The sequence below is a fragment of the Abrus precatorius genome, unplaced genomic scaffold (assembly GCF_003935025.1).
Source record: "Abrus precatorius isolate BTA unplaced genomic scaffold, Abrus_2018 Scaffold6, whole genome shotgun sequence".
NCBI lineage: Eukaryota > Viridiplantae > Streptophyta > Magnoliopsida > Fabales > Fabaceae > Abrus > Abrus precatorius.
Window position 1 is genome coordinate 9,599,006 of NW_020874406.1, and position 15,756 is coordinate 9,614,761.

At 30.2% G+C, this 15,756-nt stretch overlaps 1 protein-coding gene across 1 annotated transcript; it reads right to left on the reverse strand.

Moving 5' to 3' along the window:
• Positions 1–1,741: 1,741 nt before the first annotated feature.
• Positions 1,742–15,085, reverse strand: LOC113870129. The gene is made up of 4 exons (XM_027506730.1): positions 14,208–15,085; positions 3,844–4,144; positions 2,883–3,147; positions 1,742–1,854 (listed from the first exon to the last, which is right to left on the reverse strand). The coding sequence occupies exons 1-4, from the start codon at positions 15,044–15,046 to the stop codon at positions 1,742–1,744; spliced, it is 1,518 nt and encodes a 505-aa protein (XP_027362531.1). The 5' UTR covers positions 15,047–15,085.
• Between the last annotated feature and the right edge of the window lie 671 nt (positions 15,086–15,756).

The window sequence follows — 15,756 nt, forward strand, 5'->3', positions numbered from 1 at the left end:
TAGATCTTACTTGAATGTCTTGGCTTTACTTTCAAAAAGTGTTGGAACTTGAAAACTCACCATGCAAGTTTCATTTTTGGAAAATAGAAGTGCATGCAAGGTGAAACATGTTACCTTTTAGCTTTGAGATGGTTGAATTCGTGTAGGGTTGTGTGTGATCTTGATAGAATACAAATTTCTTGTAAACTTGTTTGATTGACATTATGTGAACCTTGGTGTATGTTTCGATTTTTACCCTTAATATGGTGCTAGAAATTTATGAACTTAACATGCATGTGAAGTATTTGGAATGTGTGAATGGATGTGATCCTTAGTACTGTTCATTTTCGGTTTTGGTAACTTGGAAACCGTGTGGAACTATGCTTGATTCTCTTGGTGCTGTTTGCTGAAATTTTGAAATAATGATTGAGTGAATGATTTGATATGTTGCTGTTTTTGGTGTGGATGTGCCGTGAAAGGCTAGAGAAAAATGGGTCATATGCATCATTCATTTTACTACCCTTTCGCCCATGCACATTGATCCTTGTAATCCTATCTTTAGGCCAGTTCCTACACCCATGCCTTTTCCTTCTACGTATCCTACTTTACATATCGTACCCGATTAGAGAAATGTTCATGTGATTGAATCCTCTATTCTACCTCAACCTACATTTCGTAGTGATGAGGTTGTACCTTGTTACATGTACCCCTCATATCTATCTTCTTTTTCACCTCACCCACCTTCTCGCTTACCCCCTCGTACTGCCAGCTAGATAGAGGAAGAGGATGATGACCCTACGCCTACGTCTACTCCTACTTCTCGTCTTGCTTCTCCCTCCACTTCTGAGGAGTCTGATCCATTCGATGATTATTCTCCTTATGATTGATATTGTTAATTGTTTCATATTTATGTAGAAGAAACTGCTTTTAAGAGTCTCTTAATGTGATAATTACGTATTTAAATTATGTTAACTTTCAGTTAAGAACTTTGAGATATGACTTTGATATTAAGTTTTATATTTATAATATTATGGAGGTATTTTCAGTATGTGAATTGTGAATCATAATGCATGATTATATTATTAATTATGAAATATTAAGACTATGATTTAATTACAAGCAAGATGGGCATGTATTGCTTTGTATAGTTGATGACAATCACAAACTGTGTTGTCAAATTAAACGATCTTGAATTGGATTTCACACAATAAAAACGAAATCATTAGGGTACAAATAGGAATTGAAATAAGAATAAAATTAATAAAAAAGTGAAAATAGAATAGGGATGAAAAATGGCGCCACAATCTCAAGATTAATAAGCCAAGGAACGATCATTACAAGAGTCTTGGCCTCTTGATAAGATTAAAGAAAACTGGCTCACTCAAGAACCTAGAGTCACACGCTCTCACAAGAGTGTTCAATCTTAAATTGTATTCAAAACTAATTAAAAGTGTGTCTACAAGAGCTTATATATGTCTAATGCTTATAAATCAATACTAACGCAAACCTTAATTAGCTTCTTGTACTAACAAGCTTACATTCAAATAAATTAAATAAAATAACAAGATTTTATCCTAAATAAAAACTTAAAATAAGTAATGACTAATATTAAAATAAAGAAAACAAACATAATAATTAAATTCTAATAAAACTTATTAGAGTTCAAATCTTCTAAGCATATGTAATTGACTATTTTGGGCTTTTCTAACTCCAAATTGAGCTCCCTTTCAAATAAGACAGCAACAATTGCCCTTGTTATTAGTTATTGAAGTCCTTCCAATGCCTTCAAGTCTTTATCTTCAATGGACCTTCCTTGATTCTCATCAATCCCTCCTTCTTCAAGAGAATTTATCCTCAAATTTGACTCTTTATTACCTACATTAAAAAGAGATAAATCAAATATATTAAAAGTAACATTAACACCATACTTACCTAGTAAGTCCACTTTGTATGCATTATCTTCAATCCTCTTTAAGACTTGGAATAAGTCATCCCCTCTTGTTTGAAGCTTTAACTTTCCTTGCACAGAAAGCTTTTTTTTGCACATATGTACTTAAACCCAATCTCCAAGTTCAAATTCTACTTTCTTCGTTCTCTTATTTTTATACTTTGCTTGTTACTGTACTTTCTTTTTAATTTGATGTTTTATCTTTCTAATTAGAGATAGGCCGTAAGATACTTCTTTAGGGAAGACATCTTCAAAATCCTACAGAAGAGAGAAAACATCACTTGGCAAAATATTGTTAGCAAAGGAATCCATAAATTTATTATAAGGACTTTTTTTACACAAAAATAGACATAGGCCGAGAGGCTAACAAAACTTTCTTCACTTCTTTTTCTCTCACAAACAAATTTTCTCTCCTTTCACATTGATTTTTCTCTTCACCTTTCTTTTCACTCTCGTATTTCTAACTTGTAAGTGTCTTCACTTTTTCTCCTTTCTTTTTAAGTTTGCCTTCAAACTCACTCTTTTTCTTTTCATTTCTTCTCTCATCTTTTTTTACTTGCTCTCTTCTTAACTTCATAACTTTTTGATCTTCATGTACTTGACTAAGAGTCATGGGCACTAAAGTGATTATGCACCCTTTATGTACAAACATTAATTTATTGGAATGATCATCATGAATAACTTTCTTGTCAAATTGTCAAGGTCTTCCTAAGAGTATATAACTTGCTTTCATAGGTACTACATCACATAAGACTTCATCCTCATACTTCTCAATAAAAAAAGTAATCAAAACCTCTCTATTAACAATCAACTCTCCTTCATTACTCAATCATTGTAACTTATAGGGCTTAGGGTGAGGAGTAGTAGTAAGATTCAATTTTTCAACTAGTCTAACACTAGCCACATTGGTACAACTACCTCAATCAACAATAAGAGAACAAATCTTTTCACGTACCAAGCATCTTGAATGAAAAATATTTTCTTTGTGTAGTGTCATCCTCTTTAACTATACTACCCAAGAGACGCCTTACCATAAGCAAATCTCCTTCATGGCATAAAGCTTCAAACTCACTATCTTCTTCACTTGAAGCATGTGATGATTGAGATGAAATTGCACTTAAGATTTCACCATTCTTCTTCAAAATTGTAGTTTTCTTGTTTGGACATTGGAATGCAATATGACCCTTTTTAAGACATTTGAAGTATTTGATTGCTCTATGCTGAGAAGTAGGAGAAGAAAAAGTATTAGTAGAATTAAAAGAAGTTTTAGAGTAAGCTTTACCACTTTAGACAACTGTATCCTTAATTGATATTTCCTCCTTCTTTACTTCTTCCTTCCATCCTTTTAAGTTGTAGGAAGAGACATTCTTCCTCAAAGTCTCCTTTCTCTTCAGTTATTCTTCTACTTTAATATCTTGGTGAACCAAATCTTCAAGTTCTACATAAGGATGAAGTTTGACTATGTCACAGATATCATGGTTCAACCCATTCAAGAAACGGGCCATTGTTGCTTCTCTTTCTTCAAATACATTAGCTCTTATCATGGCAACTTCCATTTATTTATAATAGTCATCAACATTTTTTCTACCTTACCTCAAACCTTGAAGCTTTGTATAAAGTTCTCTATTGTAGTATGTAGGAACAAATCTCCTATGCATTAAGTTCTTCATTTCAATCTATGTATCTACAAGCTCCTCATTATATCTCCTTCACTCCCTTTGAATTTGATCCCACCACACCAAGATGTAGTCATGAAACTCTAAGGAAACTACCTTTACTTTCTTTTCTTCACTATAGTCATAGCATGAGAATACTACTATCTTCAGTTCTCACTCTAAATATGCTTCAACATCATTTCTTCTATGAAAACTAGGAATCTTTATTTTAACTCCACCAATTCTTTCATTTTCTCTTACTCTTACATCATCTCTTCTCCTTCTTTGATTTTTCCTCTCTCTATTATCTCTCCACCTATCATACCTCATTTCTTCATTATCCCTCCTATCTCTTCTTCTTTCTCTTGAAGAACTACTAGAATCTCCATAAGCATGTGGAGAATGATTATGTGACCGCTTTCTTACATTATTTGCCAACGCCTTTTGAACATTCTTTACTGCTTCATTTTGCCTCTCAAACATTCTTTCAAATCTTTGTGCAAATCTTTCAATTTGTGAGGCAGGAGTGCTCTCCCTACTTGATCCTCCATCTTGAGACATTCTACAAAACAATAAAAGTTAATGCAAAAAGAAAAGGTTCTCTCCACTCACTAAGTGTTTCTACTCAATAGATGTTCGCTCATATTATACTCTAAATTGACTCTTGTGTAAGGATTTCTCTCTTGCCTTTTTTCCCTCAAGTGCTCTCAAGAGTTCTTAAGGAAGTCAACCTCCAATCCACACAATCAACCAAAACCAAGAGACCATCAATCAACGAGAAACAAGTGAAGCCAAAAAAAAGAAAACTCTAAAACAAAACTAAGGAAGCCAACAAGACAATAGAAAAAAAGGACTAAATAAGAAATAAGCACACTCAAAAATAGAATGCAAATAAGACAAAATTAGAGAATTTAAAGAAGATTATATAACGTTAAATAACAACAATTTTCTTTTGCAATTTTTTTCTTTTTTTTTGTAGTATTTTTTTCTCTTTTTTTTCAATGAGCACTACGTGAATAGTGTGCGATGAACAATATCTTTCAATCTAATTCTAACCAAAGCTCTTGATACCAATTGATGACAATCACAAACCGTGTTGTCGAATTAAACGATCGTGAATTGGATTTCATACAATAAAAACGAAATTATTAGGGCACAAATAGGAATTGAAGTAATAAAAAAGTGGAAATAGAATAGGGATGAAAAATGGTGCCACAATCGCAAGATTGATAAACCAAGGAACGATCGTCACAAGAGTCTTGGCCTCTTGATAAGATCAAAGAAAACTGGCTCACTTAAGAACTTAGAGTCACACTCTTTCACAAGAGTGTTCAATCTCAAATTATACTCAAAACTAATTAAAAGTGTGTCTACAAGAGCTTATATATGCTTAATGCTTGTAAACCAATACTAACGCAAACCCTAATGGGCTTCTTGTACTAAGAAGCTTAAATTCAAATAAACAAAATAAAATAACAAGATTTTATCCTAAATAAAAACTTAAAATAAGTAATGACTAATATTAAAATAAATAAAATAAACATAATAATTAAATTCATATAAAACTTATTAGAGTCCAAATCCTCTAAGCATATGTAATTGACTATTTTGAGTTTTTTTAACTCCAAATTGAGCTCCCTTATAAATAAGACAACAATAATTGCCCTTGTTATTAGTCCTTAAAGTCCTTCCAATGCCTTCAAGTATTTGTCTTTAATGGGCTTTCCTTGATTCTCATCAATAGAGGATCATATTATGTGATGATATTCATGAGCAAGATATGTTTAAGATGAGATGTTGGAATTGATTGAGATATGCATGTTAACTCTCTCACATTCAAAAGAGGGATGTGGAGCATAGAGAAGAAAATTTAAGAAAAAAAATGGAGGTGAAAATGACTTGCATGATTATGATATTTATTGATGAATCCACATTTTATTGGATTTTTACTTGTCTTTTTAGTATCTATTGATAGAAAAAGTAAACTTAAGAAATGTAAATAACATAGAAATATCATTTTGGTCAAATATCATAGGTTCCTTAATTTTTAGTTAATTTACATTGATTTACATAGATATAATTTGTAATTTTGATCATTTGAATAATTGTGCATGGATTTCTTGACTTATTCCATAGATTTTGAGCGTTTGAGAAAATATGAGTTGAAAGTGACCACTTTCAAAAGTGATAGTGAACACTACAGCAAGTTAGATCCAAAGGGCAGACCAAAGTGATCACTTTCAAAGTGATAGTGGACACTACAGAGACCCCAGATTGCAAAAGGTCTATGCATAGCTACTTTGAAATCCATAGTGACAACTACAACAAGGGCCAAATTGATCTAGTGTTGCGCGTAGCCACTTTCAAACCATAGTAGCTACGCGCGTAATCACTTTCAGATTCCATAGTGGCGACTTCAGAGAGGAATGACAGGACTTGGAGGCTGCGCATAACTACTATGATTTTCATAGTAGCTACTATGAGCGACGACTACTTCACTATAAATAGATTTTTGGAAATTAGGGTTAAAGAGCTTTTTACACTTTTAGATTTTTGCCATTTTGGGAACACTTGCAGAGCTTAGGTCAACCTTGGGTGATAGCCAAAGATCCAACCTAGGATTTGATTCATATTTCTCTTTACTTCCTTTGATTTCACATCCATGCATTGAATTCCTGGACTATAATGTTAATACAATTCTTTTTCCTTCATGAATTTCTTTTTCTCAATCCTTTGAATTGAATTAATTCTAAGTTAATTTCTAAGGTTCCATAATTTTGGGAAAAGGGGTTGGAGCCTATTGAATTTGCTTAAATTAGTATAGGGTTTCAAGATTAATTCTCGCTTGTTAAGTTGATCTAATTCAAGGGAAGAGGAAAAGTGTTAAATGTTGAGAGGAATAGGGATAGAATCATGTGAATAAACTAAGGATTGTCACATCTTATTGATTGAATTTGATAATTTCATTACTTGCTTTTTACATTGAATCTAAAAATCAAACAAAACCCATTTTTACTTGCTTTTATAATGAATGTTTGTAACATGTTTAATGCGCATTTTCAACCAAAGTTATCGAAGAAAACCTAGGCTTGCATCATAGACTACACAAAATTTTCTACATACTTTGATGAGGATTAGCAACAAATCTTTATGCAAATCTCTCAATCATCAATTATACAGTATGTAATCAACTAAAGTAGCTTTAAGTGTCATATAACAAAGTGGTATCAGAGATTAAGTACTTTAGTTTTTACATATTCTGCTTAAGCTAATACTATTTCACTTATGCTAATGATATTTCACTTAAGCTAGTCTTTTTGCAGTTAAGCTTATAAAAATTAGCTTAAACCAAATAAATATAGCTTAAGCGAAATAAGTATAGCTTAAGCGAGATAAGTCTAGCTTAAGCGAAATAAATCTAGCTTAAGTGAATAATTTTTAGCTTAAACTGAAAGTACCACACTTAAGCTAATTTTAAGTTGAAACTTTAAGTTATCTTGCAATACCTAACTCACTTAAGCTTATGAATATTAGCTAAAGCGAAATTGGTGTAGAAAGCATTTATTTGAATGAATATTAAGGCTAAAGCTATATATGAATTGTTGAAGAGAAATTTTAGTGGATTGTGGTGCTTGGTCGAGTGGTATACCGCTTAAGCGGTTTTCATATTCTATACGAAAAAACTACCCTGTGTTATATTCACTTAAGTGGAGATTAAAGGACTTAAGCGAAAATGTAACGGGTGTGGAACTGCATACATATTCTCCGCTTAGTCATTAACAACCTTGGTATTTTTAGATAATAAAACTGTAAACCCAACTCACTCACCCGAAAAATCGTCATTAAGTTGTGCATGTCACGTTATAAGAAAACAGTCACCTAAAGGATATTTTTAGGTTAAGCCAAATCATATTAACTTATGCAAATTTTGGCGAAATGTTTATATTCATCACTGTCTAAAACTAACTTAAGCATATCAATATTAGCTTAAGCAAATTTTTAAAAATATTTTAGATTCATCATTGTCTATTATTTGCTTAAGCCAATGATTATCGGCTTAAGCAAATTGTGTTAGCGAATGAATTTTTTGTGTTTTTTTTATTCGTCAACAGAATGTCTATGCATTACCCCTATTTTGATTATACCGAAGTGTTAATATCTAAGATAATTGGGATGAGCATATGATATTTCCAAATTTAATTAGTTCTACTTACAAAGATCATAGATTAAAGTATAACAATCCAAAGAAGTTGTGGTTATTTAAGTTTAGGGTTTAGGGTAGATTTGGGAAACAAGTTTGCATATTATTAAAGAGGTGAAAATAGGGAGGAATCAAAATTAGGTAAGGAGAAATTGGACAAAGCTTCTACAACAATGTTTTAATATATGATTACTTGATTCCATTTGATTTCAGAGGTATCTCTTTTCATACTTCTATCAAGTAAATTTCAACCATAATTACTCAATTTATTATTGAATTAATTGTTAGAAACACTAAAGAAATTATTGAACTTGCTTAAAAAAATAAAGATAAGAATGAGTTTGAGAGAATATGATTAAGTTTCACTTCAATAAACAAAATGATAACTACCTTCAATACCAAAGTGATAAAGGACCTAATTTTAAATATCTAAAAGATTGAAATCTTAAATCAACAAAATTTATTAAAGATTAAATTATAAATATTATAATTTTTAAAACTTGTTATACTTGCAATAGCATATCATTTTGCTAATTTATTGGTGAGTTACTTAATTTGCTAACTCACCTAACCTTTACCAAATTTTACATATTTTTTTATTATTTTTTATTTTTATTTAAACAAAAATAGAACTATACCTCTCATATTCATGTTAGTAAGATAAAATACATAACATTATATAATTATAACATAGTTCGGTTATAATTAATATTTTTTAAATAAACTTTAATAACATTGAAGATGGGAATATATTCTTGTTGACAAGTTTCCTTTTGATGGCATGTTGCATAGGTATTAGGGGTATAATTTTTGGTATGGTCACATAAATAATCAATATATTATCATCATATGGAGTATAGTCAATAATATATTGATTATTGACTATACTCCATATAATCAATATATTATTGGTACAATTTTTGGTGTAGTCAATAATCAATATATTATTTTTTTCTTTATCGTATCTATTTTAAATAATGTCATATGTTATATAATACTCAACATTTTATATAAATTCATTTAATACAAATTATAATTTGGAGTTTCTCTTGACAAAATATCCTTCAAGATATCATATTGATAACTTCGAAGGTCAAAGAATATATGTCAAAACAAAATTATTCACTAGAGTTGTTGTGACGCTACTATTTTAAGAATAACGGTGAATGTGCAATTTTCTACTTGTATTGACTATTTTTTTTAAAGAAAAATATTTTATTTTAAATATATTTTTATGCGTGCACACACATAAATAAAGTTTATAAAATATTACACGATTTAAATAAAAATCAATACTATATCATCATATTATATTTTGATAAATAATATAATATTTAAAATATATATAAATAACTATTATTAAATTTGTAAACACTGTTATACTAAATTACATGTCTAAAAATGTAATTTAAATATTATTATTTTATTAAGTTTAATATCTAATTTATCTAAGTTATGTTTGTAAAATAAAGTAAAAGTTGTGAATTTATAACTCTTAAACGTGAAATTAGTTAAAAGTTGTAAATTTATAATTTTTACTGATTTATATTAAATAACTTAAAAAGAGATATAATATTATATTAAAATTTGATATAACTTATTTTAATATATTTTATTAAAAATAATATTATTAATTTAAACAATAATTTAAATTTATTTTTAAAATTATTAATTTTAATATATTATATCAATAAATATTACATGAATTATTTTAAATAATTTATTTATTAAAATTTTAAAAATATTATATATTTACTTAATTTATTTTTATTTAACAAAATATATTGTTAATTATTAAAATAAAAAATAGGAGAAAAACATAAAAGAAAATAACAAAATCATAATAAAATTAATGTAATATAATTTTAATTGTATGAAATGTAAATTGTCTTTTTAAAAATGAAGGATAAAATGTAACAAAAATATTGATAGTTAGCTTTTTAAAACAAAAATTTTCTTTAGATAGTTTTTTAAAAGCTACATCTTCATTTTTTTTTTATATTTAATAAGTTAATACGCTACAAACTCTTAAATCATCTATAACGTAATTTTATTAAATATAGTCCTAATCTTATACCGTGATCATCTTTAAACTTTTTACGAATTTTATCACCTAATATATTAATATTATGTTAGGTGAATATAATATATATTAAAATTTATATAAATGTATATATTAATAATGGAATATCAATAATATAAATTTTACTATATATTAATATTTTATAATTATTTTTACTCTTCAAAAACTATGGTTAAGGACAAGAGTACTTTCTCAATTTCTGACATGGTATGCACTTTTGCCAAATTGTTCTTGTCATACATTTGTCATGATAAAAATTATTATTAAATAGTAAATTTTTATGTATTAAAAAAGTTGGCATTGTATAATCAATGTGTTGGATTTAATAATGTTATGTAATTTTTATTGAAAATTTATATACTATAAATTTTTATTATATACTTTCAAACACACATTAAAAAAATTATTAGAATTTCTTATTTTATATATAAAAATTTATATCATTCACTTCCTTCACTTTTGTTAAATTGTTCGCATAACATATTTAGCATAATAAAAATTATTAATAAATAGTAAATTTTAATGTACAAAAAAGTTACCATTGTATAATCAATGTGTTAAATTCAATAATATTATATAATTTTTATTAAAAATTTATTATATATACATTTGTATTATGTACTCTTAACACTTTAAAAAAATTATTAAAATTTTTCAATTTATTTAGTTTCTATATATAAACATTTTTTATCTTTCACTTACTTCACTTTTGTCAAATTGTTTGTGTCACACATTTTGCATGATAAAAATTATTATTAAATAGTAAATTTTTTTGTATAAAAAAGTTAGTAATGTATAATCAACATATTGAGCGAGTAATGTAAGTATGAGGGAATTTTGTATAGAAAATACTGTAAGAAATCAATAATTTTGCTTAAACGAGTAAAGCATGGGTTATCAAAAAATGGATAGAAAATATATCATTTTAGACTTTTAAATTCACTTAAGTGAAGCTAAATTTAACTTAAGCGAATTTAACTTAGTTTAAGCTAGTGAAATTTGATTTAAGTAAAAATTAAAAAGAAAGCATACTATTTTAGACTATTAAAATAGTTTAGTGAATACCAAATGGGTTTAGCAAATATTACATCGCTTAAGCGCTGCTAATTTGACTTAAGTGAAAAATAGACTAATGTTTATCAATTTAAAAAAAAAATTTAAGTGAAATGTGGTGCACTTAAGTGAATTAGGGGAGCAAAATAGGATGGACCTAAGTGAATAATGCAAAAAAAAAAGTTAAACAAATATAATAAATACATTTGATAATTTTACAATATGCATTAACAACATTTACATGATTAGAGAAATACAGCTAAAAGTGAACAAGGACCAAAATGAAATTAAAGTTGATCAATGATTAAACGAGTTGTATTATTCAAATGAGAGATATGGACATCAAGGCAAGTGAGTATGATTAGTTAAGTCTTTATACATTCCAAACAAATTCTATGAAACGAACCATCAAAGCAAGCTAATGAGGTTCAAGAGGGGGAGTTTGAAGACATTAGCACATATATGGATATCATTTCTCTTTACAAATATTACTCCAATCATTCATACATGAGATCTATGCATGCCTCAAGATTACCTCATCTTCAACATTATGGAAAGAATCACAATCGACATCACAATTGTGATTTTTAAAAAGATTCACCAGTTTGCCATGTCCATGACTTGCCCTTCTACTGGTGTAACAATAATCTTGACTTACTAGCATTGATAACCGCTCTTTGTATTGCAGTGTTCAAATACCCAACAATTTTAAACTAAGCATCAAGTGAAAAATTTTATCACGCTAAATTTATAAATAATTATTGCACAAACCCATTGGAGCAATCACATGCACTTTTTAGTTCTTTTTCATCAACACCATCATCCATCCCTAACATGACATCCATGAAATGTTGCATCCCACAACATCTGAACCAAATACAATAGAATGCATTATTCTCATGTATTTATTTTATCTATTTAACTTTTTTTTGTGCATTATTCACTTAAACCCACCTATTTCTCTTAAGCACCCCTAATTCACTTAAGTGCACCACATTTTTCTTAAGTATTTTCACAAAAATTGATAAACATTAGGCTATGTCCATTTTTTGCTTAAATCAAATTAGTGGTGATTAAGCAATGTAATTATCGCTTAAGCTATTTTAACATTTTAAAATGGTATATTCTCAATTCATTTTTGGCTTAAGTTAAATTATACTTACTTAGGTTTAAGTTAAATTCACTTAAGTTAATTTAGTTTTGTTTAAGCTAATATAAAAATCTAAAATTGTATACTTTCTGTCTAAAAGGGAGTATTATTATTGCTTAAGCAAGTCAACATTCATTTGAAGTCAAAATTATTAACCTCTTATAAGGCTTTTAGTACAAAACCTGTTTCATAGTTATATCACTAGCTTAAGTACAAATTTATTTAAGCATAAGAAACACACCTAAACCGAAAAATAAAAAAATATTTAAGCAAATCAAAATTCACTTAGAAAAAAGAACTAAATATCTTGTTCATGTGCTAACCAGAGGGATCCTAATATAAATGAAATGGTATCCTATCAACCTATTTGTATCAATTTCATGACTTCATGTTAGCACATGAGAAGAGGGTACGGAGACACAAGCACTTCCCCGAGTCCTAAACTACGGGCACAGGTTGGTGGCACATGGTGGGATGAGTCTAATTGATCATCACCCTTAGAAGAAAAGCATGTACTATCTTTGTATTTAAATTTAAAGTTTATGAATTTACGTTTATTTTAATATTATTAATTATAATTTTTGCAATAGATTTCCGTTTACAAATTTTTGAATGTACAATGGATCACTTCCACTGGTCACCCTCACAAGTTGATCATAAAGACAGGATAATGGTTTTGATTTTGTTTCAGAGTCACGGATGTGTTGGTCCCCCAAATTGGTACGACACAGATACGAATCCATTCATGGGTTTGTTATGGTGTACACTGTACAGTCCTCAATTCAGTTCTGTTGTAGGTTGCGTTGGGTCTCTCAAAAAGGTTAAGAACTAGTTAAGAAAAGACACAGGTTTAGCCAATGCCCTTTTGGAGAAGAGAAGAAAAGAGGATTTCAGTGGAATAGACCGTACACACTGCAGGATTGAATAGCACGACGAACCAAATCATGCTGAGTCAGTGACACATTCTTTTCGCTTGTGGATGTTTATGTTTTTGTTTTTCTGCCATCAACGATAGGCGGGTATTTAGGGGTGTCAACAAGAGTAAACCTCTAGTTACTCTATTTTACAACGGTTATTGTCATTCAATGCCACACCATTTGTAGTGTAAACTGTGTTTTAGGTTTACTTTCATCGTAAACGTCGTTTGTTTCAAGTTTGTATTGCTCCTGGGATTGCAACTGGGTAAATCTTAGTTGTATATACTTGCACCACGAGACTTAAAATGTCCATGTTTCCATCTTAATACTATGATTTTTTCCCCATATTATCTGGGGGCTGTTATGTGTTTTGAATTCAAGTGTAGTTTAAGTAATCTGGTGGATAATATAAGAAAAATAAATGAATAAAACTCTTTAATAAATTAACAACTTATTTTATTAAATTTTAAGAAGTTAAATAAGAGCTAGAGTTATACAAATATAAAATAAATATAAATTGATTATAAGTTATAAAAGAGATTTGATTTATTTTATTGCTTAATATTTTAGTCTTATGATTACTTATTAAAAAATTTATCTAAACTGAACCTAAATCAAATCACTTAAAAGATAAAATTATTATTTTATATTTTAGTCTTATTGATCATTTTCTTTTCCAACCGACGAACTTAATTGTATTTATAGGAAATATCTCCTTATAATCTTGCAATGATTAGTAAACAGTAATACATGCATGAGGTCCCAATGGCGAAGGCGAATCTCTCTGCAAACTTTGTAGGCATGTTGAATTCAAATATATACGTTTGGATTAATTTATTTTAAACAATAATATTTTGCAATTTTCTGTAAAAACTAATTATTTTTTCTTAAAATTAATTTCTGAAAATGCTGAATTTTGACCGTGCTACTGTCTCTTCGTGTTTTGTTGTCACGCATGCCCGAGAAACAGAGTAACGATAATAACTACCAACCTACAAACACGTTTAATGGGGAAGAAAAGAACACGGGGATTCATTAGGATGGGGTTAAAAATAAGAAAAAGGGATATTGAGTAAAGTTCAAACGCAAAAAATTCTTAAAATGATATTATGGAGAGATGATCTAAATGAGAGAGAGGTTAAGGACTAGGAAGTTGCCACCCAAAGAGGCTCCCCCCAATTTTTTAACAAATCATTGTTTTCATGGTCACCTTCTATGCACCTGCTTCGCCTCTCAATTTCATACTTTTCCATTCTCACACCACCCTCAATACTCCTCCAACTGTTGTGGCCTTTGGTCTCTTCCCACCCACCCTCATTCTCAGTATCAACAACATCTTCTTCTTCATCTTCTTCATCATCATCATCATATTCTTCCACGTCTTGTGTTTGACCATTTTCAAATTGTTCTTGGATGTCAACATCAACATCATCATGATCATGATCTTGTGGGTGAGTCCAAAAGCGGAGGCGAAGGCGGCCATGGCTCCTCTGAGCTTGGAAACAAGATGGGACATTGACTTTGGTGAGCTCAAGTACAAGCCTTCCATCTTCTCTGTGGGATCTCACACGTAGAGACTCTGACCCTCTTATCGTTGTCAAAGGAGGTGGAAATTCCTTAGCTCCCAAAACTTGACGCGTTTTTCTTTTTTCCTCCCTTCTCACCAAATTCTCACCTTCCGAAGAAGATAGCAAATCAATGCCACTCTCTATCATGTCACTTCCCGTTTCATTCCCCAAGTTCTCAGTGCACAGCTCCAAACTCTGGGGGCTGAGTCGCACCGATGAGTATGACTGAGGGAGGACGTAGCTGCTTTCTTTGGCGCATTGGGACACGTTGGAAAGGGCTTCAATGGAGGTCCAACCACAACCACCCTCACGATGGGGTTTGGTGTCTGGTTCCCAGAAACAGGATTTGAAGGCTAAATCGATGGGTGCTTGTGGTTGAGGAGGGGTGAGTGGTTTTGGGGATGGTAGCCTAAGCCTGTGACTGTGTATTCTTGACTCTACTAGTTGAGACTCGAGATATGACTGCAACCCGTGGCACACAATTGCAGCCATTGAATGTGAATATAGTTGGAAAACAGAGGATAGAAGAATGTTCTGATTTCGTGAGATTCAGGGGAAGGAAAAGATGAGATGGAGGAGGGCATGGCATGTGGGAGAAGTGACCGGTGGGAGTGAATTTGTAGTCGCCAAAAGTGCTTCGGGTTATGTCATGTACATGTACACAGGTTCGGATTGGGCATGGGACCTTTTAGCTGCAACGTGACTTTCCACACTTCATTTTTTATTATAATATTACTCATTAAATTTATTTATTTTTTCTTTTTCAAAGGTATATTTAGTGTGAAATAATATTTTCCCTTTTTGCACCGCTTGTTGAATTATAGATTCTTAATCCATCACATAATACGAAAAAGAATAGGACATGGAATTTTCAAAATAAGATGATGGGCAAGTAAAGATCCCATGTTGGTTGTAGCTTTGTTTCTTACCAAATTTGACTGAATAATAAATTCCCCCAGAAATTCCTTTCCTAGACTAGAGTCTCAAATCTCCAGAAATTGGGCTTTCAATGCTTTCAAACCTTGCAATGTCCGTGTGAGGAAATCAATGTATAAGAGGGAGAGACAAGTGGGTTTTATCTTTGCTGCAAAATACCACCTTACTAATTACTATTCGTTTCCAAAAGAAAGCCAACAAAAGGTCAGAGCACTAAGTGGATTCTCCCAAATATTGCCTGATAGTGCTTCCCGTTTATATTCAGG